Source organism: Pseudonaja textilis, chromosome 3, assembly GCF_049901715.1.
Source record: "Pseudonaja textilis isolate UNSWEBS1 chromosome 3, rPseTex1.2, whole genome shotgun sequence".
In the NCBI taxonomy this organism is placed as follows: Eukaryota; Metazoa; Chordata; class Lepidosauria; order Squamata; family Elapidae; genus Pseudonaja; species Pseudonaja textilis.
Genome location: NC_141992.1, coordinates 196990738 through 197011709, shown reverse-complemented (window position 1 = coordinate 197011709; position 20972 = coordinate 196990738). Strand labels below are relative to the sequence as shown.

General features: G+C 43.4%; 1 protein-coding gene across 1 annotated transcript in view; it reads right to left on the bottom strand.

Moving 5' to 3' along the window:
• ADGRB1 (adhesion G protein-coupled receptor B1) overlaps positions 1 to 18861 on the bottom strand; it is a 268637-nt gene extending 249776 nt beyond the window's left edge. Inside the window, exon 1 of the mRNA XM_087931808.1 lies at positions 17951 to 18861. Within this exon, the coding sequence (XP_087787934.1) occupies positions 17951 to 18698 (748 nt within the window). The 5' untranslated portion in view covers positions 18699 to 18861. The remainder of the gene's footprint in view (positions 1 to 17950) is intronic.
• Between the last annotated feature and the right edge of the window lie 2111 nt (positions 18862 to 20972).

Genomic DNA, 20972 nt, shown 5'->3' with positions numbered 1-20972 from the left:
AGTGAACAGATTTAAGAAATAAGACATGAAGATTAACTGTAAGAGACCTTAAGAAAATCCTTTGTAAATATGTAAAATACATAAGAATATAAGATGAAACCAATTATTGACCAAAATAATAGCTATTAATAGATGTATTATTGAATGTATTAAGACTTATAAGCTAATAATATTTGTAGTCGAAATACTATTTGAAAATATGATGATGATTTGAGTTGTATTGGTGGAAAACACAATAAATCCATCTTTTAAAAAAGAAGTAGAATGTGATCTACTACAGGTAGTTCTTGACTTATGACTTCTGGAGCAGAATTTCCATCGCTGACAAGATGGTTGTTAGGGGACACTGTGCAGAATCCAAATCACATGAAGTATTAGTACCACTTTACCAAGCCTTAGTAAGGCTACACCTGGAATACCGCATCCAGTTTTGGTCACCACCTTACCAAAAAGATGTTGAACCTTTTTTGGGGGGGGGAAAAGTGCAGAGCAGAACAACTACAATAATTAAAAGCCTGGAGACTAAAACATATGAAGAATGGTTGCAGGATTTGGGTTTGGCTAGTCTAGAGAAAAGAAGGACTAGGGGGGGATATGATAGCAGCATTCCAGTATTTGAGGGGCTGCCACAAAAAGAAGGGATCAACTTATTTTTCAAAGCCCCAGAAAGCAGGAGAAGAAACAATGGATGGTAACTAATCATGTAGAGAAGCAATCTGGAATGAAGGAGAGACTTCCTGACAGTGAGAATAATTAACCAGTGGAATAGCTTGCCTTGAGAAGTTGTGGTGCTCTATCACTGGAGGTTTTCAAGAAGAAATTGGACGGCCATTTGTCTAGAATGGTATAGGGTCTCCTGCTTGAGGTGGGGGCTGGGCTAGAAGACTATTCAAGGTCCCTTCCAGCTCCATTCCAATTAAGCCCAGCTTAAATTGTCCCCATTCCAACAACCAGCCAACATACCCTGAGAGGCGGCTGCAAAATGAAGAGATTTTATTTATTTTTTTCCCTGAAAATGACAGAACATGCCTTGGAAACATCGCCGTGCGATGTGACGTTTAGCCCAGAGCCCTCCCAAGAGTAGAATGTGCATGGCTGCTGCGATGCAAATTGCATGATCGGCTCGCCTTGGCAATCCGCTCGGGCGCATGGAGCATGCTGGCACATCAGATTAACAAAAGAAAAAAGAAAAGAAAAAAAAAACTGCAAGCAATCAGGAAGGCTGTTTTTCTCACCCGCTCAAAATTTATGCAAGAGTTATTCCTGGCTTGCAGCAAGTTCCAAGAAAAACGACATTTGTACTGGTGTGGAATGTTCTCCTCCAGACTCGATGTTCTTGTGAGTATAAAAAGGTAAAGGTAAAAGTTCCTCCTGCACATATGTGCTAGTCATTGGAGCCGGCGCTGTCCGAAGACATCTCTGTGGTCATGTGGCCAGCATGACTAAATGCAGAAGGCTCATGGAACGCTGCTGTTCCCTTCCCACCAAAGGGATCCCTATTTTTCTACTTGCATTTTTTACATGCTTTCAAACTGCTAGGTTGGCAGAAGCTGGGACAAGTAACGGGAGCTCACTCCGTGACGCGGTGCTAGGGATTCGAACCGCCAAACGGCTGACCTTTCTGATCAACAAGTTCAGCGTCTTAGTCCCTGAGCCACCATGTCCCCTTTTCTTGTGAATATAGAGTACATTAGAACCTGTATAGCTTTTATGTGGGGATGCATATATCCTGCAGGTGTGAGGGGGCACACCTGTAGGGTAAGTAGGACCCCACACAAACGCTATCCAGGCTCAGCTCTTGCAGGGAAGGTCAGCTGTGAAGTGCAGAGTCCTTTCTATAGGCATGTTGAAAAATATGTGATCGTGATGGAGGTGAGATTAAATTCTGTCCAGGTAATGAGACGTGAGAAAGCGGCTTCCAGATATTTAGCAAAAAATAGGAAAGAAACCTATTTTTTTAAAAAAAGGAAAGAAACCTCAATTTGATTGGGGATTACATGAGGTTGGAAGGTCAAATATGTGCAAGGATTTCCACAGCTTTTCAGTTTTAACCCCTAAAGTCCCAGAGAGAGTGATCATTCAAATGCAGCTATGTTGGAATCTAATACCTTTTGGTGGAGGAGGAAAAGGAGGAGGAGGAGGAGGAGGAGGAGAGGAAGGGAGGGGAAAGGTGAAGGAAAGAAAGAGGAGGAAAAGAAAAGAAAGGGAGGAGGAGGAGGAAGAGGGTGAAGGAGGGAAAGGAGGAGAATGTGAAGGAGGGGGGAGAGAGGGGAAGGAGAAGGGGAAGGTGGGGAAGGGAACAAGCAGAGAGAGGGGGAGAATGAGGGAGAGGGGGAGGGAAAGGAGAAGGAGGGTGAGGGAAGGAAAATAAGGTGAACAGGAGAGGGAGGAGGGAGAGAGGAAGGGAGGAGGAAGAGATGAGGAAGAAGGTAAAGAAGAGAAAGGAGTTGAAGGGGTGTTGGAGGGGGCAAGGGGAGGAGAAGGAGAGGGAGGAGGAAGAAGGAAGAAGGAAGAAGGAAGAAGGAGGAAAGAAGAAGGAAGAAGGAAGAAGGAGGAAGGAGGAAGGAAGAAGGAAGAAGAATAATCTATGCTTGAGATCAGACATGCTTGGTTTGGTTGCTGAAGTGCACAGGCATTAAAAGTTCCACCTGCTCCAAAAGGAAAAGACTTCTACTCCCCACATCGCCCAAAGACAGAAAGAGATGTAAGATCTGAATTTCTATCCATCTCTTCCTTTATTTAAAGCACATTCATCTTGCCTTCACTCCTCTCCCTGTTGGCTGAATATGTTTCATGAATAAACCAAGACAAAGTCCGAGAGCCAGTTCAGCATAGTGATCGAAGGTGGGGAAACCACACCTGGTGACTCTGAGTTGTAGTCTTGCCTTAGACTCACGGCTAGCTGGAGGACTTTAGGCCGGTCCCCTTCTCTCAGCCTTAGGATACAAGCAACAGCCAACAATGGATTGCCATTTGTCAGAAATGGTATAGGGTCTCCTGCTTGGGCAGGGGGTTGGGCTAGAAGACCTCCAAGGTTCCTTCCAACTCTGTTGTTCTAAATACTTCTAAACAGGTTTTTTTTTTTTAAAAAATAATAATAATAAGAGAAATGTTGAGGGTAATCAAAATTGAATCACGGGTCCAAAACCAAACCAAAATGTTACTCTGATGATTGAGATGGCCTACAAATTGATAAATACATCTTCTTCTTTTTTTAATTAACTAGAAATAAAGCTGGCATTTCATTCAGTGGCTGAGAGCTTTCTAACTCCAGCATTGGATGGAGAAACCAGAATCAAGAAACCAGGATAGGGGGAGGCCATATGGTGGTTAGGAAAAATCTAGTTATCCTTTCTACTTCCAAGTGTAGAAAGACAAAGTACAAATACAAACACAAAACAGGTTGGTCTTCAGAACAGAGTAGAGTAGAGTAGAGTAGAGTAGAGTAGAGTAGAGTAGAGTAGAGTAGAGTAGTTGGAAGGGACCTTCGAGGTCTTCTAACCCAACGCCCTACTCAGGCAGGAAAACCAGGGGTGCATTCAGCCGTTTTGGGCCGTTTTGGGCGAAATGGATGTTAAATTTACATTAGTTGAACCAACAGGCTCCACCAACGGGGCATCCATCCCTCCTAGGAGTTTCCACGAAGCCCGTTTTGGACGCAGGTAAATGCAGGGAGGCTCTGGGAGGTTGAAAAATAGTCTGAACTAGAAGTTCTGGAAGTTCAGAAATGGGCCTGCTTTTGGCTCCTGGAGGCCTTCCAGAGGCCGGGGGAGGCCATTTTTGCCCTCCCAGAGTCCTGAGGGAAGCCTCTGGACTCCGGGGAAGGTGAAAAATGGCCCCGCTGGAAGTTCTGGTAGGCCACGCCCACCATGGCCATACTCATCCAGCAACCAGTGAACCAGTTGCTGGGATTTTTGAATCTCACCCCTGCCTATACCATTTCAGACTAACGGTAGTCCAATCTCTTCTTTAAAACTTCCAGTGTTGGAGAATTCCCAGCTTCTGGAGGCAAGTAGTTCCACTGATTAATTGCTCTAACACTCAGGAAATTTCTCCTTAATTCTAGGTTGCTCCTCTCCTTGATTTTTATTGTTATTGCGTAGTATAAAGTTGATACAAGGAAGTCCATTAATTAAAATATGACATATTTCAAAGGTTTTTTTTTTCTTTCTTTCCCTGAGTGGTGTTATTATCTCTCTGGAAAGGATGTGGGAAGCAGCAGTGGTGTTAAAAAATAGAGATGAGGGGGAAGGAGAGAACAGAGGGGTACATGTGGGGAGGGGCGGTCACGCTATTTCATTTTGCCAAAAGATCATCCAATTATTTAATTGCGGAACGAATATGTTTGCTTTGCTTTCCAAATGGCATGCGATCAGCCATTTGAGAAGGAGTGTGGAAAAGTGTCAGAAGAGAAGAAGAGATACTCCTGATGAAAGTGCGCACAATTTTAATTGCGAGATGGGGATGGGGATGGATAGATAGATTGATAGATCAATAGACCGATAGACAGACAGAAAGACATATAGATTGATCGATTGATCGATAAATAGAAATAGATAGATAGATAGATAGATAGATAGATAGATAGATAGATAGATAGATAGATAGATAGATAGATAGATAGATAGATAGATAGATAGATAGATAGATAGATAGATAGATAGATAGATAGACAGACAGACAGACAGACAGACAGAGATAGATAGATAGATAGATAGATAGATAGATAGATAGATAGATAGATAGACAGACAGACGATAGATAGATAGGCAGGCTGGAATAGATAGATAGATAGATAGATAGATAGACAGACAGACAGACAGACAGACAGACAGACAGACAGACAGATAGATAGATAGATAGATAGATAGATAGATAGATAGATAGATAGATAGATAGATAGATAGATAGATAGATAGATAGATAGATAGATAGATAGATAGATAGACAGACAGTTAGGCATAGAGGGATAGAGGGATAGATAGATAGATAGATAGATAGATAGATAGATAGATAGATAGATAGATAGATAGATAGATAGATAGATAGATGGATAGATAAAGGACATTAACAGAGGGAAAGAATCAAGATGACAGGAATTGTTAGTACCACTTTATAATTCCTTGGTAAGGCCACACTTGAATATTGTGTCCAGTTTTTGTCTCCATGATGTAAAAAAGATGTTGAGACTCTAGAAAGAGTCCAGAGAAGAGCAACCAGGATGATTAGGGGACTGGAGGCTAAAACATATGAAGAATATCTATCAAGAGTCTCAGTCATCCAAGGCAGGGTTGTCCCAAAGGTACTTTTTCAAGAGGCAACTGGACTTCTGGTTTTTCTTTGAATGAGAAGCTTCTTGGATAAGAAGCGAAACATCTTCAAAGAAAAAGCAGAAAGTCCAGTTGTCTCTTGAAAAAGCATCATTGGGACATATGAAGAACAATTGGAGGAATTGGTTATGTCTGGTCTAGGGAAAAGAAGGACTAGGAGTGACATGATAGCAGTATTCTACTATTTGAGGGGCTGTCACAAAGAAGAGGGGGTCAACTTATTTTCCAAAGCACCAGAGGGCAGGACAAAAACCAATGGGTGAAAACTTATGAAGGAGAGAAGCAACCTGGAACTAAGAAGAAACTTCCTAACAGTGAGGACAATTAACCAGTGGAACAGCTTGCCTCCAGAAGTTGTGGGTGCTCCATCACTGGAGGTCTTTAAGAAGAGACTGGACAGGCACTTTGTCCTCTTTTGAGACTGTGATAAAAATCAACCTCTCAGGTAGACCCTGGAGACATGTGAACAATAAATAAGAGTGTTATTATAAAGCTTTTGCAAAAGGGAATTCTGCTCATGGGCAGAAGACATGCTTTGTAGTAGCAATGGAGTTCCTGTGGATGGCACTAGCAGCATGCTGCAGTGTCTAATACAGGGGCCTCTTTACATGATCTCATTCTCTATCTTGGGTGGGAAAGTCCCCGACTTTCTGGACTTATAGGTGATCTCATTTTACTAGCATCGCCACTATTCCTAAGGATTGGTTGGCTGGTTTTACCAATGTGGGTTGGGAGGTTGCACCCATGTGGTATCTATTCTCCAATCCTGATGCTGTATCTATGTTGCCTTTTGCTACTTGTAAAAACCCTATAAAATGCAATACATATGTAGTCAGACATCTTGGCACCTTGCATAATGACTGGTCTTTGAAACCCATCAATGTTTCCTAGAAGAGCTGGGGTTTATATACAGGTTCAAATGTACAGTCTCTGCCCCACTCCGGATTCACAATCTATCCAACTACATATCTCCCTACGCAACACTCTATTATTATTGTAGTATAACATCTGTTTCCTTGACCTGTTTACCTGCTTCCATTTCCAGCAATCTCCATCATTAACATGACACTGGAGAGCATAACCTGCCAAATATATAACCTTTATACAAAACAATAGAGAATTCTTACATAATATTCCAGTAGATTATTTTAGGTTAACACAGAGGTTAAAAATGGCATTACCATTGCTTTATATTTTCACAGGTATAATCCTACACATCACAGAGACATAATGGTCTTCTCCCCGATGCTATCTCTCTCAATTGTGTGTGTAACAGACTTTAACAGATCCTTGCAATATCAACACATCTATCTATCTTTGCCGGCTAAATACCCAGAACATCTCCAGACCAAGAATAAACAAACAAAGAAACAAAACTTCATCAAGATGAAAAGAACGAAAAGACAACAAAGAACAATCGTTATCTGGAGGAATCCGCTTCATTCATAGAAACATTTGCAAAAAACCCAGGATTTATTTTCACATCAATATCTCCAGTAAAAGCATTTACTTAATAAGAATGTCATAGTTTGCACAGCAGTCACTAATGTCCGGAGAGCATGATGGTTGGGAATTGGAAGAAAATTGGAAGTAACTATACATGTATTAGGGCCGTGATGGCTCAGCGGTTAAAGATGCTGAGCTTGTTAGCTGAAGAGCTGCCAGCCTGTGTTTGAGACCCAAGTGCTGCATGATGGGGTGAGCTCCCGTTTCTTGCACCAGCTCCCACTCATCAAGCAGTTGCAAAGCATGCAAATGCAAGTAGATAAATAGGTACCACTTGGGTGGGAAGGTAAGAGCATTCCATGCACCTTGGCATGAAGCTGGCCACATGACCAAGGAAAATGTCTTCAGACAACACTGGTTTCCCCCAAACAAGAAACAGAGATGAAGACTGGACACAACTGGCCACGGAAACCTTTTAATAGACACATTAGAAGAACATTTCTTGAGGAGAGATAAATATCCTTCAGATGGCCTCTTGATTCCCAGTCAGTTGTCAGTTAGTGATTGGTGAGCATTTCAGAGGCACAGAAGCAATGAGCGAAGAGATGTCCATTATTTCCAATTGTCTGGTAAATCAGAAAGTATGCTTTAGTCCACAAATTCCATCAGATAGCATGGAAATGACCTCATAATCATCACTGTACAGGAATTTCCCAAAATATATTTCTTTTCTTTCCCAAAACCACTCTTATGCTGACTTAGATGCTTTTTCCCCTCAAACCAAGATCAGTTCTATAGATCATAGTTTCCCATTCTGTTCTATTCTGTTCTTCTACCAGTCTTCTCTTCTCTTCTCTTCTCTTCTCTTCTCTTCTCTTCTCTTCTCTTCTCTTCTCTTCTCTTCTCTTCTCTTCTCTTCTCTTCTCTTCTCTTCTCTTCTCTTCTCTTCTCTTCTCCTCCAACTCCTACTCCTATTCCTATTCTAATTCCTATTCCTATTTCTATTCTAATTAACATTTTCCAAACCATGCAGATCACTGCAAAAGCTTCCCTAAATTTTTCAGTCCTCGTCCAGGAATAGCAACACTTGCTGAATAGCAAAGCATGCAGCAAGACTTGCATTAAGGACAGCTGTGACCAAATTTTTCCCTTATCAAATATTGCATGCAAACTAAAAGCCGATTCCTTCCTCTGCCTTAATTTGTAAGCTAATGAGGAAATTTAGCAGAATGGGGTTATCATTCAATGCTTGCTAGGCACGGACCAAAAGTAAATGGTTTTGTTTTTGCTGTAGCCAGAGGGCACTTAGCAAGTCTTCCACCATTCAGATGTTACATCCTGCCACATTCTTTCTCACAACACTTTCCTCTTTTGATGCCCAGGCTGTAAATCATACCGTAATTTATATCCCCCAAACTAATAACCATTCACTCAATTTGAGAAGCCATGTGGGATGGCGATGAGCCTTGAATTAATGAGGTGTGCCACCATGCAAAATTGTTAGGGTGTGACGTTGACTTCTGAGCATGAAAAGGAGACTGCCATGGCAATGAATGTGGAATGAGGACCACCAGTTGTTTTAGTTGGACCATGGTCTCCCTTCAGGAGCTCATGAGCAGAGAGGTCCGTGAAAGAGAGGAGAATGTACTTGGTGTCCATTGGGATTTTTTACCCTTTGAAAGAAGTATTGTAGGAATGTTGGATTCCCTCTCCCAGAGTGGGTAAAAGAGTTGCAAAGGAAGTGTGTGCTTGGTGTATGTATGCGTGAGAGAAAGCAAGCACATATGTGGTGTGGGAAGTGTCAACCATACTTTACTTCCTATGGACAAGATCTTCCTCATTGCTTTCTGTTTCCCATGATCATATTGGTAACCACCATAATGTAAGGTTAGGGTAAAATCAGGGGTGGGGATGAGTCTGCTTATCGAGATGAGGTGGACCAATGGTTGCTTTCGTGGTGTGGAGACAATAACTTGGTCCTCAACACCAATAAGACCAAGGAGCTGATAGTGGACTATAGAAGGAACAGATCAGACATCCAGCCCTTGAGTATCAATAGAGACCGAGTGGAGCAAGTGGCCAGTTTTAAGTTTTTGGGTCCTACCATAAAAGAGGACCTGACCTGGGGGGGCTGGTCAAAAGGGCCCAGCAGAGATTATACTACCTGAGACTTCTCAGAAAACAACAACTGAATGAAAAACTGCTGGTGAACTTTGACCGTTGCACCACAGAGAGTATTTTAACTTCCTGCACCTCTGTATGATTTGCCAATTGCACAGTGGCAGATAGGACGGCACTCCAGAGGGTTAATGTCATTGACCAGAGGTTCATTGGTTGCCCTCTCCCCTCTTTGGAAGAGCTTTATAGCTCCCGCTGCCTTAAGGAAGTTCAAAACATTCTCAAAGATCCATCTCATCCTGGGCACCCTTTTTTTTGTTAACTATTACCATCTGGCAGACGGTACAGGATAATTAAAAACAAGGACAAATAGGCTGAAAAACAGCTTCTATCCCAGGGCAATAGCTCTGTTGAATTCTGCTGTATAGTGCAATATTGGTGCGGTGTCTGGGGTTTTCGGTTCAATGTATGGAGGGTGAAGGATGTGTGTTTGTGTTTATTTTCATGGTCATGATGTGCACTGAAGATGGTGTTTGATTTCATTGTACGAGGTGCAATGACAATTGTTGAGGTAATTCCCCATTAGGAGAAGAGCGCATACAGGGAGACGTAGTGAGAGAAGTGTTTGAATAGTACACACACAGCACACAGATACACTGTACAATAAATGTAGGTTTTTACTTCCAAAGCAAAGTTTAAACAAGCAGTCCAAAGTCATTCACAGGTGAGATCAGTCTGTTTTCAGTCCAGGAATAATCCAATAACAAAGACCAGTATCAAAAACAGTTCAGTATCAGACTTACATCAAATCCAAGAATATCAGTCAATTAGAAGAATGGAGGAATGGCAAAACTCTCCAACAGAAGGAAAACAGAGACTCACTGAGACTTCTTCTGAGACTAAGACTAAACAACCCAGGTTTCTGGCTCCATCTTATGGCCGTTTGAGAAACCACACCAAATTACAAATTTTGCATTTTCTTAAAGAGACAGTTTTTAAAATGTCTATCCTGGTTTATATATTTCCAACCCAAATAGCTGTTAGATGACTTACATTCCTAACAACAATAAAGTAAACTAAACCTAAAAGACTAATGGAGGAGAACATTTGCAGCTTGGGGTAGAAGTGTAGAGACCTTGGTGATCTCTAAGCATGGCTATTTATCTGCAGACTCAACCTTTCATTACTCAATGAAGTAACACATCTGTGCTAGAAGAGGGCAGTTTGCAGAATAGAGAAGGTATAGCAAGGGCCTTCAAACTTGGCAAGTTTAAGAGTTGTGGACTTCACTCCCAGAATTCCTGAGCTAACATGACTAGAGGAGGAATTCTGGGAGTTGAAGTCTACAGGTCTTAAAGCTGTCAAGTTTGAAGACCCCTGAGGTATAGAATAGAATAACAGAGTTGAAAGGGACCTTGGAGGTCTTCTAGTCCAACCCCCTGCTTAGGCAGGAAACCCTACACCAAGGGAGGAGGAGAAAGAGGACGATGACAACAACAATGATGACAAACTCTCTGAGCTTACATGTCTTCTCGAAACATTTCATGACCCAACTAGGTAACATCATCACTGCTAGAAGAGTGCAGTTTGCAGAATGAAAGAAGAACAAAAACAGGAGGAGGAATCCATTGCGCTCTCTGAGCATGATTATTTACCTGCAGACATTTCATTACTCCATGAAGTAACTACATCAGTACTAGAAGAGGGAAGTTTGGGGAATGGAGGAAGTTAATGATAATGAGGAGGAGGAGGAAGAAGAAGAAGAGGAGGGGGAGGAGGATAACAGGATGACAGAGTTGGAAGGGACTTTGGAGGTCTTCTAGTCTAACCCCCTGCTCAAGTAGGAGGCTCTATACCATTTCAGACAAATGGTTGCCAAACCTTAAAAGCCTCCTGTGATGGAGCACCCACAACTTCTGAAAGCAAGCCATTCCGCTGATTAATTGTTCTCACTGTCAGAAAATTTCTCCTAAGTTCTAGGTTGCTTCTCTCCTTGATTAGTCTCCATCCATTGCTTCTGGTTTTGCCTTCAGGTGCTTTGGAGAATAGATTGTTCCCCTCTTTGTGGCAGCCTTAGATAGCATTAGCGATAGCACTTAGACTTATACACCACTTTACCGTGCTTTAAGTGCTGTAAACTGCTCTAAGCGGTTTACAGAATCAACGTATTTCCCCCCAAAATCTGGGTCCTCATTTTACCCATCTCGGAAGGAGGGAAGACCGAGTCAATCTTGAGCCTGGTGAGATTTGAACTGCCAAATTGCAGGCAGCCAGAAGTCAGTAGAAGTAGCCTGCAGTACTGCAATCTAACCACTGTGCCACTTGTGGCTCATAGAGATTGGAAGACTGCTATCATGTCACCCCTAGTCCTTCTTTTCATCAAACTAGACACACCCAGTTCCTGCAACCATTCTTCATACGTCTTAGACTCCAGCCCCCTAATCCTCGTTGTTGCTCTTCTCTGGACTCTAAGAATCAATGTATTTCCCCCCAACAATCTGGGTCCTCATTTTACCCATCTCGGAAGGATGGAAGACCGAGTTAATCTTGAGCCTGGAGAGATTTGAACTGCCAAATTGCAGGCAGCCAGAAGTCAGTAGAAGTAGCCTGCAGTACTGCAATCTAACCACTGTGCCACTTGTGGCTCATAGAGATTGGAAGACTGATATCATGTCACCCCTAGTTCTTCTTTTCATCAAACTAGACACACCCAGTTCCTGCAACCATTCTTCATACGTCTTAGACTCCAGTCCCGTAATCTTCTTTGTTGCTCTTCTCTGGACTCTTTCCAGAGTCTCAACATCTTTTTTTACACCGTGACAACCAAACATGGAAGGAGACCATGTCCGCCATTCAGTTGTTCCAGAATAGTTCCAGGAGATCAAAAACGGGATCGCTTACATCCAGCAAATGGTTATTTCCTCCGACTTTGCAATGACCGTTGTGGCTTCTCAGCTTCCATGGTGAAAGGGAGAGGATTTATCTTTCCCTCTTGATGCTCAGTGTGAGTCATGCAAATCGCATGCAAAATTGATGAGAGCGACAGTGGCATCTGCCAAGACCATGTCGTTGGCTTCCGGGGTTCCTGCTGTGGGTGCACCAGGTTTAGGATAATAGCTTGTTTTATTGATGCTCTGCAGAGATCTCAATGCCTGCCCTTTGGTTTCTACCATCTGCTTTCAGACCCAGAGAAGACAGCCAAGAGAAGGAAGAGGCAAGGACATGCCGGAAAGAAAAAAAAAATGTGGTGGGCCTCCATATTTGTAGACACCCGCAGCTGTTTGAGTCGGTGTTGAATCCAAACCCCAACCCAGATCCAAAAGAAATATGAAAGATCGGTCAATTGGAAATAGAGCTGGAAGGAGCTTTGGCAGGTCTTCTAGTCCAGGGATTGCCAAACTTTTGGACCTCAGGGACCACCAAACTCATAATTTTAAACCCTGCGGACCAGAGACCCTGGGAAAATCCCCCCAAAAGTCTGCTGGAAAATTCCCCACCCCGTTTTCCTACCGATCGACCGTTCTTTATTTGGGATCGCCGGATATCAGCTCCAGCTCCATTCTCAGGGGGAGAGAGAAAGAGAGAGACTTTTGGCTTCATGCAAGGAAAGCAGCAGAAGCGGCAGAAGTCTTTCTTTCTCTCCCCCAAACTCTGCCAGAAATGAATCTTTGTGAGACTTCTCATGCCTGCGCAGCCTCTTGGAGCAGGTTGCATTGTAGGGTCCCAAAGACTCATTTCTGGTGGAGTTTGGGGGAGAAAAAGAAAGACTTTGGCTGCTTTCCTTGCGTGCAGCCAAAAGCAAAAGAAGAAAGAAATGGAAAGAAACATGGCATGGCAGAAACTTCAGTCACCTAGAAACTACCTTGGAAAACATTTATGGAATGCAGTTTCTCTTTGCAAACTGCTGCACTGCTCCCCCCTCCTTTTCTGTTGGCAACTTTAAAAGACCATAGAAATATTTTATGAGTTGACAGGAACTTTGAGAAAATGCCTGTCTCAGAGTTTTGGTGTTGGAGATTGTTTCCCTGGAACGCTGACAACGGTCTTCATCGAGGAAAACAACAGAATTTAGTTTTGCTCCTACAGGTTAGTCCTTGACTGATGAACACAACTGAGCCCCACCTTTACGTCACTAAGTGAGAAATTTGTGATGTGAGTTTTGCCCCATTTTACAACTGGTTGTGAAGTGGAATCACTTGCTTCGTAACACATTTGTTAAATGAATCTGGCTTTTCCATTGACTTTGCTCATCGGAAGTACACAAAATGGGATCACATGATCTCTTGGATACTGCGACCGTCATAAATATGAGTCAGTTCTCAACCAGCTGAATGTACATCGTGATCCACCATGGGGATGCTGCAATGGTCATAAGTGTGAAAAATGGTCACGAGTCACTTTTTTTCAGTGCCGTTGTAACTTTGAACTGAGTGAACTGTTGCAAATTGAAGATTGTCAGTGCTTGGAGATACAAATAGACTTTTGTGCTTGAAACAGGGAGGAAATGGAAGTTTAACTTTGGGTTTTGTTGATTGATTGATTCACTTGTTGACATGGAAATGTCAGGTAGTTATTAATTCTATCAAAGCAAAAAGCTGAGACTGTAAGTTTCCTTTGTAAAATTATAGCACTGCCCTGGAAAAAGATGGACATGACTGTTTCTTTTCTCTTTTAACGGAATAAAAATTCTCCTTAGTTCTAGGGTGTTTGCCTCCTTGATTCATTCAATTCAATCCAGAAGAGAGTTGGAAGGGATTAACAGATTAACAGAGTTGGAAGGTCCAATCTCTTCTTGAAAGCTTCCCACAACCTCTGAAGGCCACTTCTGTTCCATTGGTTGACTGTTCTCACTGCAAGAAAATTTATCCTTATTTCCAGGTTGAATCTCTCTTGGAGGTTGGAGGTCTTCTAGTCCAACCCCTCCTTTCTCAAGCAGGAGACCTTGTACTGTTTGAGACAAATGGTTGTCCAATCTGTTCTTGAAAGCCTCCAGGGATGGTGCACCCATAACTTCTGGAGGCAAGTTGTTTCACTGATTGTTAGGAAAGCCCTCCTTAATTTAGGTTGGATCTCACCTTGATGAAGTTTCCATCTTATTTCTTGTCCTTCTCTTAGGAGCCTGGGGGAAGAGCTTTCTCTTCTCCTTCTCTCTTTTTTCCCTCCTCCCTTTTCCAATTCTCTTGGTTTTCATTTGCATTTCAAATTAAGATAAATGTCACAGCAGCTTAAAATTGCCGAGAAATTGTACGATTCTGTTCCAAAGGAATAGGCATAAAAACAACTCTTGAAGCAACATCAGGCTGGCAAGTCCACCATAACTTTATGCGTGTGGGGGTAGGAGGGAGAGATTCCAACTTTCTTTTTGGAAGGAGAATTTCCTTTTGGGTAGGAAATATGAAGCAAATATGAAAAGAGGGGTGTTGAAGCCAAGTCTTGTCCACCTACCAGTTGCAAATCTGAATATGACTCACGTTGTGTCACTTAAGGTTTGTGGACATTCAGTGAAGCTTGAGTTGATCAGAATAAACTGTTATGGTAGGAGTGGAGTGTGGAGTGTGGAATGTGGAGAGTGGAATGGAGTGGAATGGAATCAATTAGAATGGAATGGAATGGAATGGAGTGGAGTGGAGGAGGAGAGGAGAGGAGAAGAGAAGAGAAGAGAAGGGAAGGGAAGGGAAGGGAAGAGAAGAGAAGAGAAGAGAAGAGAAGAGAAGAGAAGAGAAGAGAAGAGAAGAGAAGAGAAGAGAAGAGAAGATATGGAGTGGAATCAATTGGAATGGAGTGGAGAGGAGTGGAGTGGGAGTAGGAGTAGGAGTATGAGTAGAAGTAGGAGTAGGATAGAGTAGAGTAGAGTAGAGTAGAGTAGAGTAGAGTAGAGTAGAGTAGAGTAGAATAGAATAGAATAGAATAGAATAGAATAGAATAGAATAGAATAGAATAGAATAGAATAGGAATATTTGTTTAGGACCTCGGAAATCTAGTCCAGCCTCCTCCTTAGGCAAGGAGCCCTTTACCATTTCAGACAAATGGCTGTCCAGTCTCTTCTTGAATGCCTCCAGGAATGAAGGCAAGCTATTCCACTGGTTGATTATTGCTCTCACTGTCAGAAAATTTCTCCTTATTTCCACGTTGAACCTCCCTTTGATCAGTTTCCATCCCTTATTCCTTGCTTGGCCCTCCAGTGCTATCCTCACCCCATTGACCTCACCCCATTCCTAAGAGGTCTGTAAGGGGCGTGCATAAGTGCACCATCGTGCCTACCGTCCCTGTCCTATTGTCCCCATTTATTCGTACCTATTTCCTGTATTCTTACTCATGTTTATACTTATACCTATTCTCTTGTAAGCGACCGATGAATCGGATAAATAAATTAAATAAATCCTGTCTCCCCCTGGTCCTTCTCTTCACTAGACTAGCCATGCCCAGTTCCTGCAACCATTCATCGTGTGTTTTAGCCTCCGGTCCCCTAATCATCTTTGTTAGTCTTCTCTGCTCCCTTTCTTCTAGTCCAACCCCATGGTCCAGCAGGAAGTCCTACACCATTTCAGACCAATAGTGGTCCAATCTCTTCATTAAAACCTCCAGTGTTGGAGCCTTTACAACTTCTGGAGGCAAGCTGTTCCACTGATTAATTGTTCTATCAGGAAACTTCTCCTTAGTTCTAGGTTGCTTCTCTTCATGTTTAGTTTCCACCCATTGCTTCTCGTTTTGCCTTCTATCATTTTCCATTTTTCTGTCTTGAAGACAATGTCATAACAGTAGAAGGTATCCATAACTTTGGGTCTTTTGTTCCTCAACAACTAAGCAATAGCTGCAGTGACTGGTCAATGGGGCAATGATCAACCACTCTGAAACTTTAGTAGAAAATATGATTCTAAGAGTTATTGTTGCTTCCCAAGAACTCAGAACAGACATGCAAACACCCAGGATTCTTAGGAGAAGCAACAGCGATAGCACTTAGACTTATATGCCACTTCACAGTGCTTTACAACCCTCTCTAAGCAGTTTACAGAGTCGGCCTCTTGCCTCTCAACAATCTGGGTCCTCATTTTACTGACCTGGGAAGAATGGAAGGCTGAATCAACCTTGAACTGGTCAGGATTGAACTCCTGGCAGTTGGCAGAATTAGTCTGCAATATTGCATTCTAACCTACGGCTTCCTTCTTCTTGTTTATCTTCCTTCCTTCCCATCTTCCTCCTTCATTCCTTCCTTCCCATCTTCCTCCTTCATTCCTTCCTTCCCTCCCTCCTTCCTTCCCACCTCCCTCCCTCCCTCTCTCCTTCTTAACAGATTTAACAGATTTAAAAGATAATCAGAGTTGGAAGGGACCTTGTAGGTCATCTAGTCCAACCCCCTGCCCAAGTGGGAGACCCTACACCATTTCTGACAAATGGCAGTCCAATCTCTTCTTGAAAGTCTCAAGTGATGACGCTCCCACAACTTCCGAGGGCAACTTCTGTTCCATGGGTTGATTGTTCTCACTGTCAGAAAGTTTCTCCTTATTTCCAGGTTGAATGTCTCCTTGTTCAGTTTCCATCCATTATTCCTTGTCTGGCCTTCAGGTGCTTTGGAAAATAGCTTGACCCCTTCCTCCTCTCTGTGGCAGCCCCTCAAATACTGTATATTAGACATATATACTGCTTCACAGTTGTTTTCCTGCCCTCTCTAATCTGTTGCCTCCCAGCAGTCTGGGTCCTCATTTTCCAGACCTCTGAAGGATAGAAGGCTGAGGAAAACTTGAGCTGGTCAGGATCGAACTCCTGGCAGTGGGCAGAGTCAGCCTGCAATGCCATATTTTTACCACTGCGCCACCATGGCTCTTCCTGAGAAGAAGGCTAAATATAAGTAGTCTTTGACTTACAACCACAATTGGGACCAGAAGTGTAGTTGCTAAGCAAGGCGAATCACGTCTAAATTTATGACCTCTTTTGCCCTGATCATTAAGCAAATTGCTGCAATTAGTAATCATGCGGTGGTGAAATGAATTTGGCTTCCCTCCACTGACTTCGCTTGTCGGAAGCCCTCTGGGACAGTTGCATGACCTCAGGACACTACAACAGTCAACAATAAATGCCAAGCACCCCAACTTTGACTCCATAATCACAGGGATGCTGTGATGGACAGTAATGCAAGGAGCAGTTGCCAATCACTTTTTTTCAGTGCCGTTGTAACTTCCAACAGTCGCTAAATGAACGTTTGCAAGTTGAGCACACCCTGCATATTCACCCGTTCCTTTTCAAACTCAAGTTGAGATAGTATGCCTGTCCCATAATTGGGTAGACCAGGTTGCCCTGATAGGCCTGTCTCACCAGAAAAACACTTAATCTCTCCCCGACAAAATGAGGAAAGCCCATGGCCTAGAGGTTAATACAACTACCTAATATGCAAGAGGACTGGGTTTGAATCCCAGAAGGGTATGGCTAGTTGATGAGAGCTAAATAGCTTGAAATAGATTTATACTAAGGTAAAAGTAAAGGTTCCTCTTGTACCTACATGCTAGTCATTTCCAACTCTAGGGGGCGGTGCTCATCTCCGTTACAAAGCCGAAGAGCCAGTGCTGTCTGAAAATGTCTCTGTGGTCCTGTGGCCAGCATGACTCAATGCTGAAGGCGCACAGAACGCTGTTCCCTTCACACCAAGGTGGTCCCTATTTTTCTACTTGCATTTTTTACATGCTTTCAAACTGCTAGGTTGGCAGAAGCTGGGACAAGTAACGGGAGCTCACTCCATTACGCGGCACTAGGGATTCGAACCGCCGAACTGCCAACCTTTCTGATCAACAAGCTCTGCATCTTAGCCTCCGAGCCCCTTTTCGATCTATACTAGCATCCCTTTATTTCTTTATCAGTAAATCTAAATTCAACGCATCAAGTCGAGATAATATCTATTGTTGCTGGTCATAACTGGTTTAAATCAAAGCAAATTAACTCAGACGATAAGCGTATTTGTGATGGCCCCCATCACAGTTTAAAAGGAAATAAGTCCTATCCCATCAGCCAGTTAGGCAAACATTCCATGGGGGAACCTTCAATCAAAGCATCCGCCACTTACTTACCCAAGAAATCCAGCCCGCTGGTGTCCTTGGTAGAACCCAAGCAATTCTCCAAGTAAATCCCATCCTTGAAACAGTTGTCCTGATTTTTGGTTAAGCCAAGGATCTCGCTGGGTTGGTCCAATACCTCACCGCTGAAACAAGAACATGGCGTCTGCATGATGCCACAAGGATGTGAGCTGCTGCTGGTGGCCAAGCAAGTATCCAGCCATTTGCACAACATCTGGCAAGCAGCCTTGCTGGGACTCCTGTTGCCCACCACGAGATATTCTACCGAGAAATCTCTTTCCTGAACCTTGGCGGGCTTCCACCTGACCCACCTGCTGTCCCCTTTGGAAAGAGTCTGTTTTATCTGGAGGAACTGCTTGTTGGACTGGAGGAAAGCGTAGCGGGTAGAGCTGTCGCAAAGGTTCAGCACGTCATCGAAGCTCTCCATGCCCAGGTACGTCCGCGTCGACTCCAAGAAGGAGTCGAATTGGTAGGTGCGTATCTGCTGGCGGTCGCAAAATCCCAGGGGCTTCAAAACCTTCATGTACAAGGTGTATCTCCGAGGATCGGGGTTTTGGATAATCCAATTGCAATGGGAAGCGTTCAACGGGAAGACAGCCAAAGAGGAGAAGTATCCAAAAAACTTGCCCTTTACCAAGGTGGTGCACGGCGAAGGTCCAAAGTCAAGGGCCACCACGGTCCACGCCAAGAACGGTGGCAACAACCAAAGCAGGTTCAAGGAATATCTATTGCTCCTCCTCATCCTAGTCCCCTGGTCCTCTGGAACTCAAAGCAATTGCCAGTCAAAGTGGAGATCATGGACATAACAGGAGAAAGAGAGAGAGAGAGAGAGAACTGGGCCCCAGTTCAGCGGCAGATTAATCCAGCCTTCTCACATCTGGATCGAGGCTCTTCCTCGGGGCTCGGACAAACAACCTGCAGAAAAGAAAAGAGAAACCATGCATTTCATGAATTTCAGAAGGCAGAATGGTGAAAGGCAGCGAGATCCAGAGCTGCCTCGTAAGAACATCTCAAAGGTGTTCCTCTAGAACGTAGAATTAGGAGGTTGGAAGGGACATCGGTCTTCCCGTCCAACCCTTGGACCTACCTTGCATTTCTAGGGAGGAATGGTGGTGGCGGGGAGACCGGGATAAATTATGAGGAAACTTGGAATTTCATGGCAGAAGTTCCTGGCAGCTCTGCATGGCATCTGCTATTCATAATAACAGAATAATAGAGTCGGAAGGGACCTTGGAGGTCTTCTAGTCCAACCCCTTGCTCAATCAGGAGACCCTACACCATTTCAGACAAATAGTCGTCTAATCTCTTCTTAAAAACCTCCCCCTCTTCTTTGTGGTAACCTCTTGGATATTGGAAGGCAAATTATTCCACAGGTTAATTGTTTTAGCTGTCAGGAAATCTCTCCTTTTGTTCTAAGTTGGTTCCCTCCTTGTTGAGGTTCCATCCATTGTTTCTTGTCCTGCCTTCAGGGGCTTTGGAGAATAGCTTGACTCCCTCTTCTTTGGGGCAGCCCCCTGAGAGATTGGAAGACTGCTATCGTGTCACCCCTAGACCTTCTTTTCATTAGACTAGACATACCCAGTTCCTGCAACCGTTCTTCGTAGGTTTTAGCCTCCAGCCTCCTAATCCTCTTTGGTGAATGTTTTAGAGCTCAGATTTACCTAAAGAAGAGGCAGCCTTCCAGGGTGCTAAGAATTTGCAATCCTATCCATGGGAAGGACGCCAGTTGTGGGATGTTGTCTACTAGGCTAGAAGGGACCTTTGGAAGTAGCCTAACTCCCTGTCCAAGACAATAGACCTTAAAGCATCCCGGTCCAAAGGTTGTCCAGTCTATTTTTGAAAATCTCCAATGATGGAGCACCCACAATTCCAGGATTAATTGTTCTCATCGCCAGGAAATGTATCTTATTTCTAGGTTGGATCTCCCTTTATCACTCCACCCCACCCTGCAGGTAGGCCTCGACTTGCAACGGTTCATTTAATGACTGTTCAAAGTGACAATGGCATTGAAAAATGTGAATCATGACTGTTTTTTCCCCCTTAATTGCAGCATCCCCATAGTTGGTCCCATGATTTAAATTCAGATGCTTGACCACTGACTCACATTTACGACGGTTGCAGTGCCTATGTGATCCCGTTTTGCGATCTTCAGACTAGCAAAGTCAAGGGGGAAGCTGGGTTCGCTTCCCAATTTCATTGCTCACATATCAATTGCCGCGATTCACTTAACAACTGTGGCAAGAATGGCCATAAAATGGGGCAAAGCTCACTTAACAAAGGTTTCACTTAGCAACATCCATTTGCAGCACAATAGTGGTCATAAGTTGAGGACTACCTGTATAGAGACTAGGGCCATATGGAAGCACCTGCAGATAGTGCAAAGTCACACCTGTTTTAATACATTCCCCTCCCGTCTTTGCTAAGAGCTTAGGACACAACTTCTTCCTATGATATCTTCTTCCGTTAGAAGGTGTTTTTGGTCCTACAAGCCAACTCTACCTCCACAAATACACTTTCACTAAATACCAGCACAGATGCATTTCTGACCTTGCTTGTAGATGAAAAGCTGCGATAAGCGGAACGGTTGGACAATCTCTCTTTGGTACCACCCACGCTGCCATGCACATCATACCACCCACAACGAGATTTGCATTACACGAGACCTGGAACACAGATACATCATCCTTAACGTTAAAAGACCTGCAGGAGAGTCTAATGTAAGCTTGAGTTGACTAGAATGAGGAAGCACAGATTCACAACAGAGGTGCTGATACCACTTTATAAAGCCTTAGTAAGACCACACCTAGAGTAGTGCATCCAGTTTTGCTCACCACACTATAAAAAAAGATGTTGAGACTCTGGAAAAAGTGCAGAGAAGAGCAACCAGGATGATGAGCAGACTGGAGGCTCAAATATACAATGAATGGTTGCGGGAACTGGGCATGGCTAGTCTAGGGAAGAGAAGGGCCGGGGAAACAAGATAGCATCTTCCAATATTTGAAGGGTTGCCACAGAG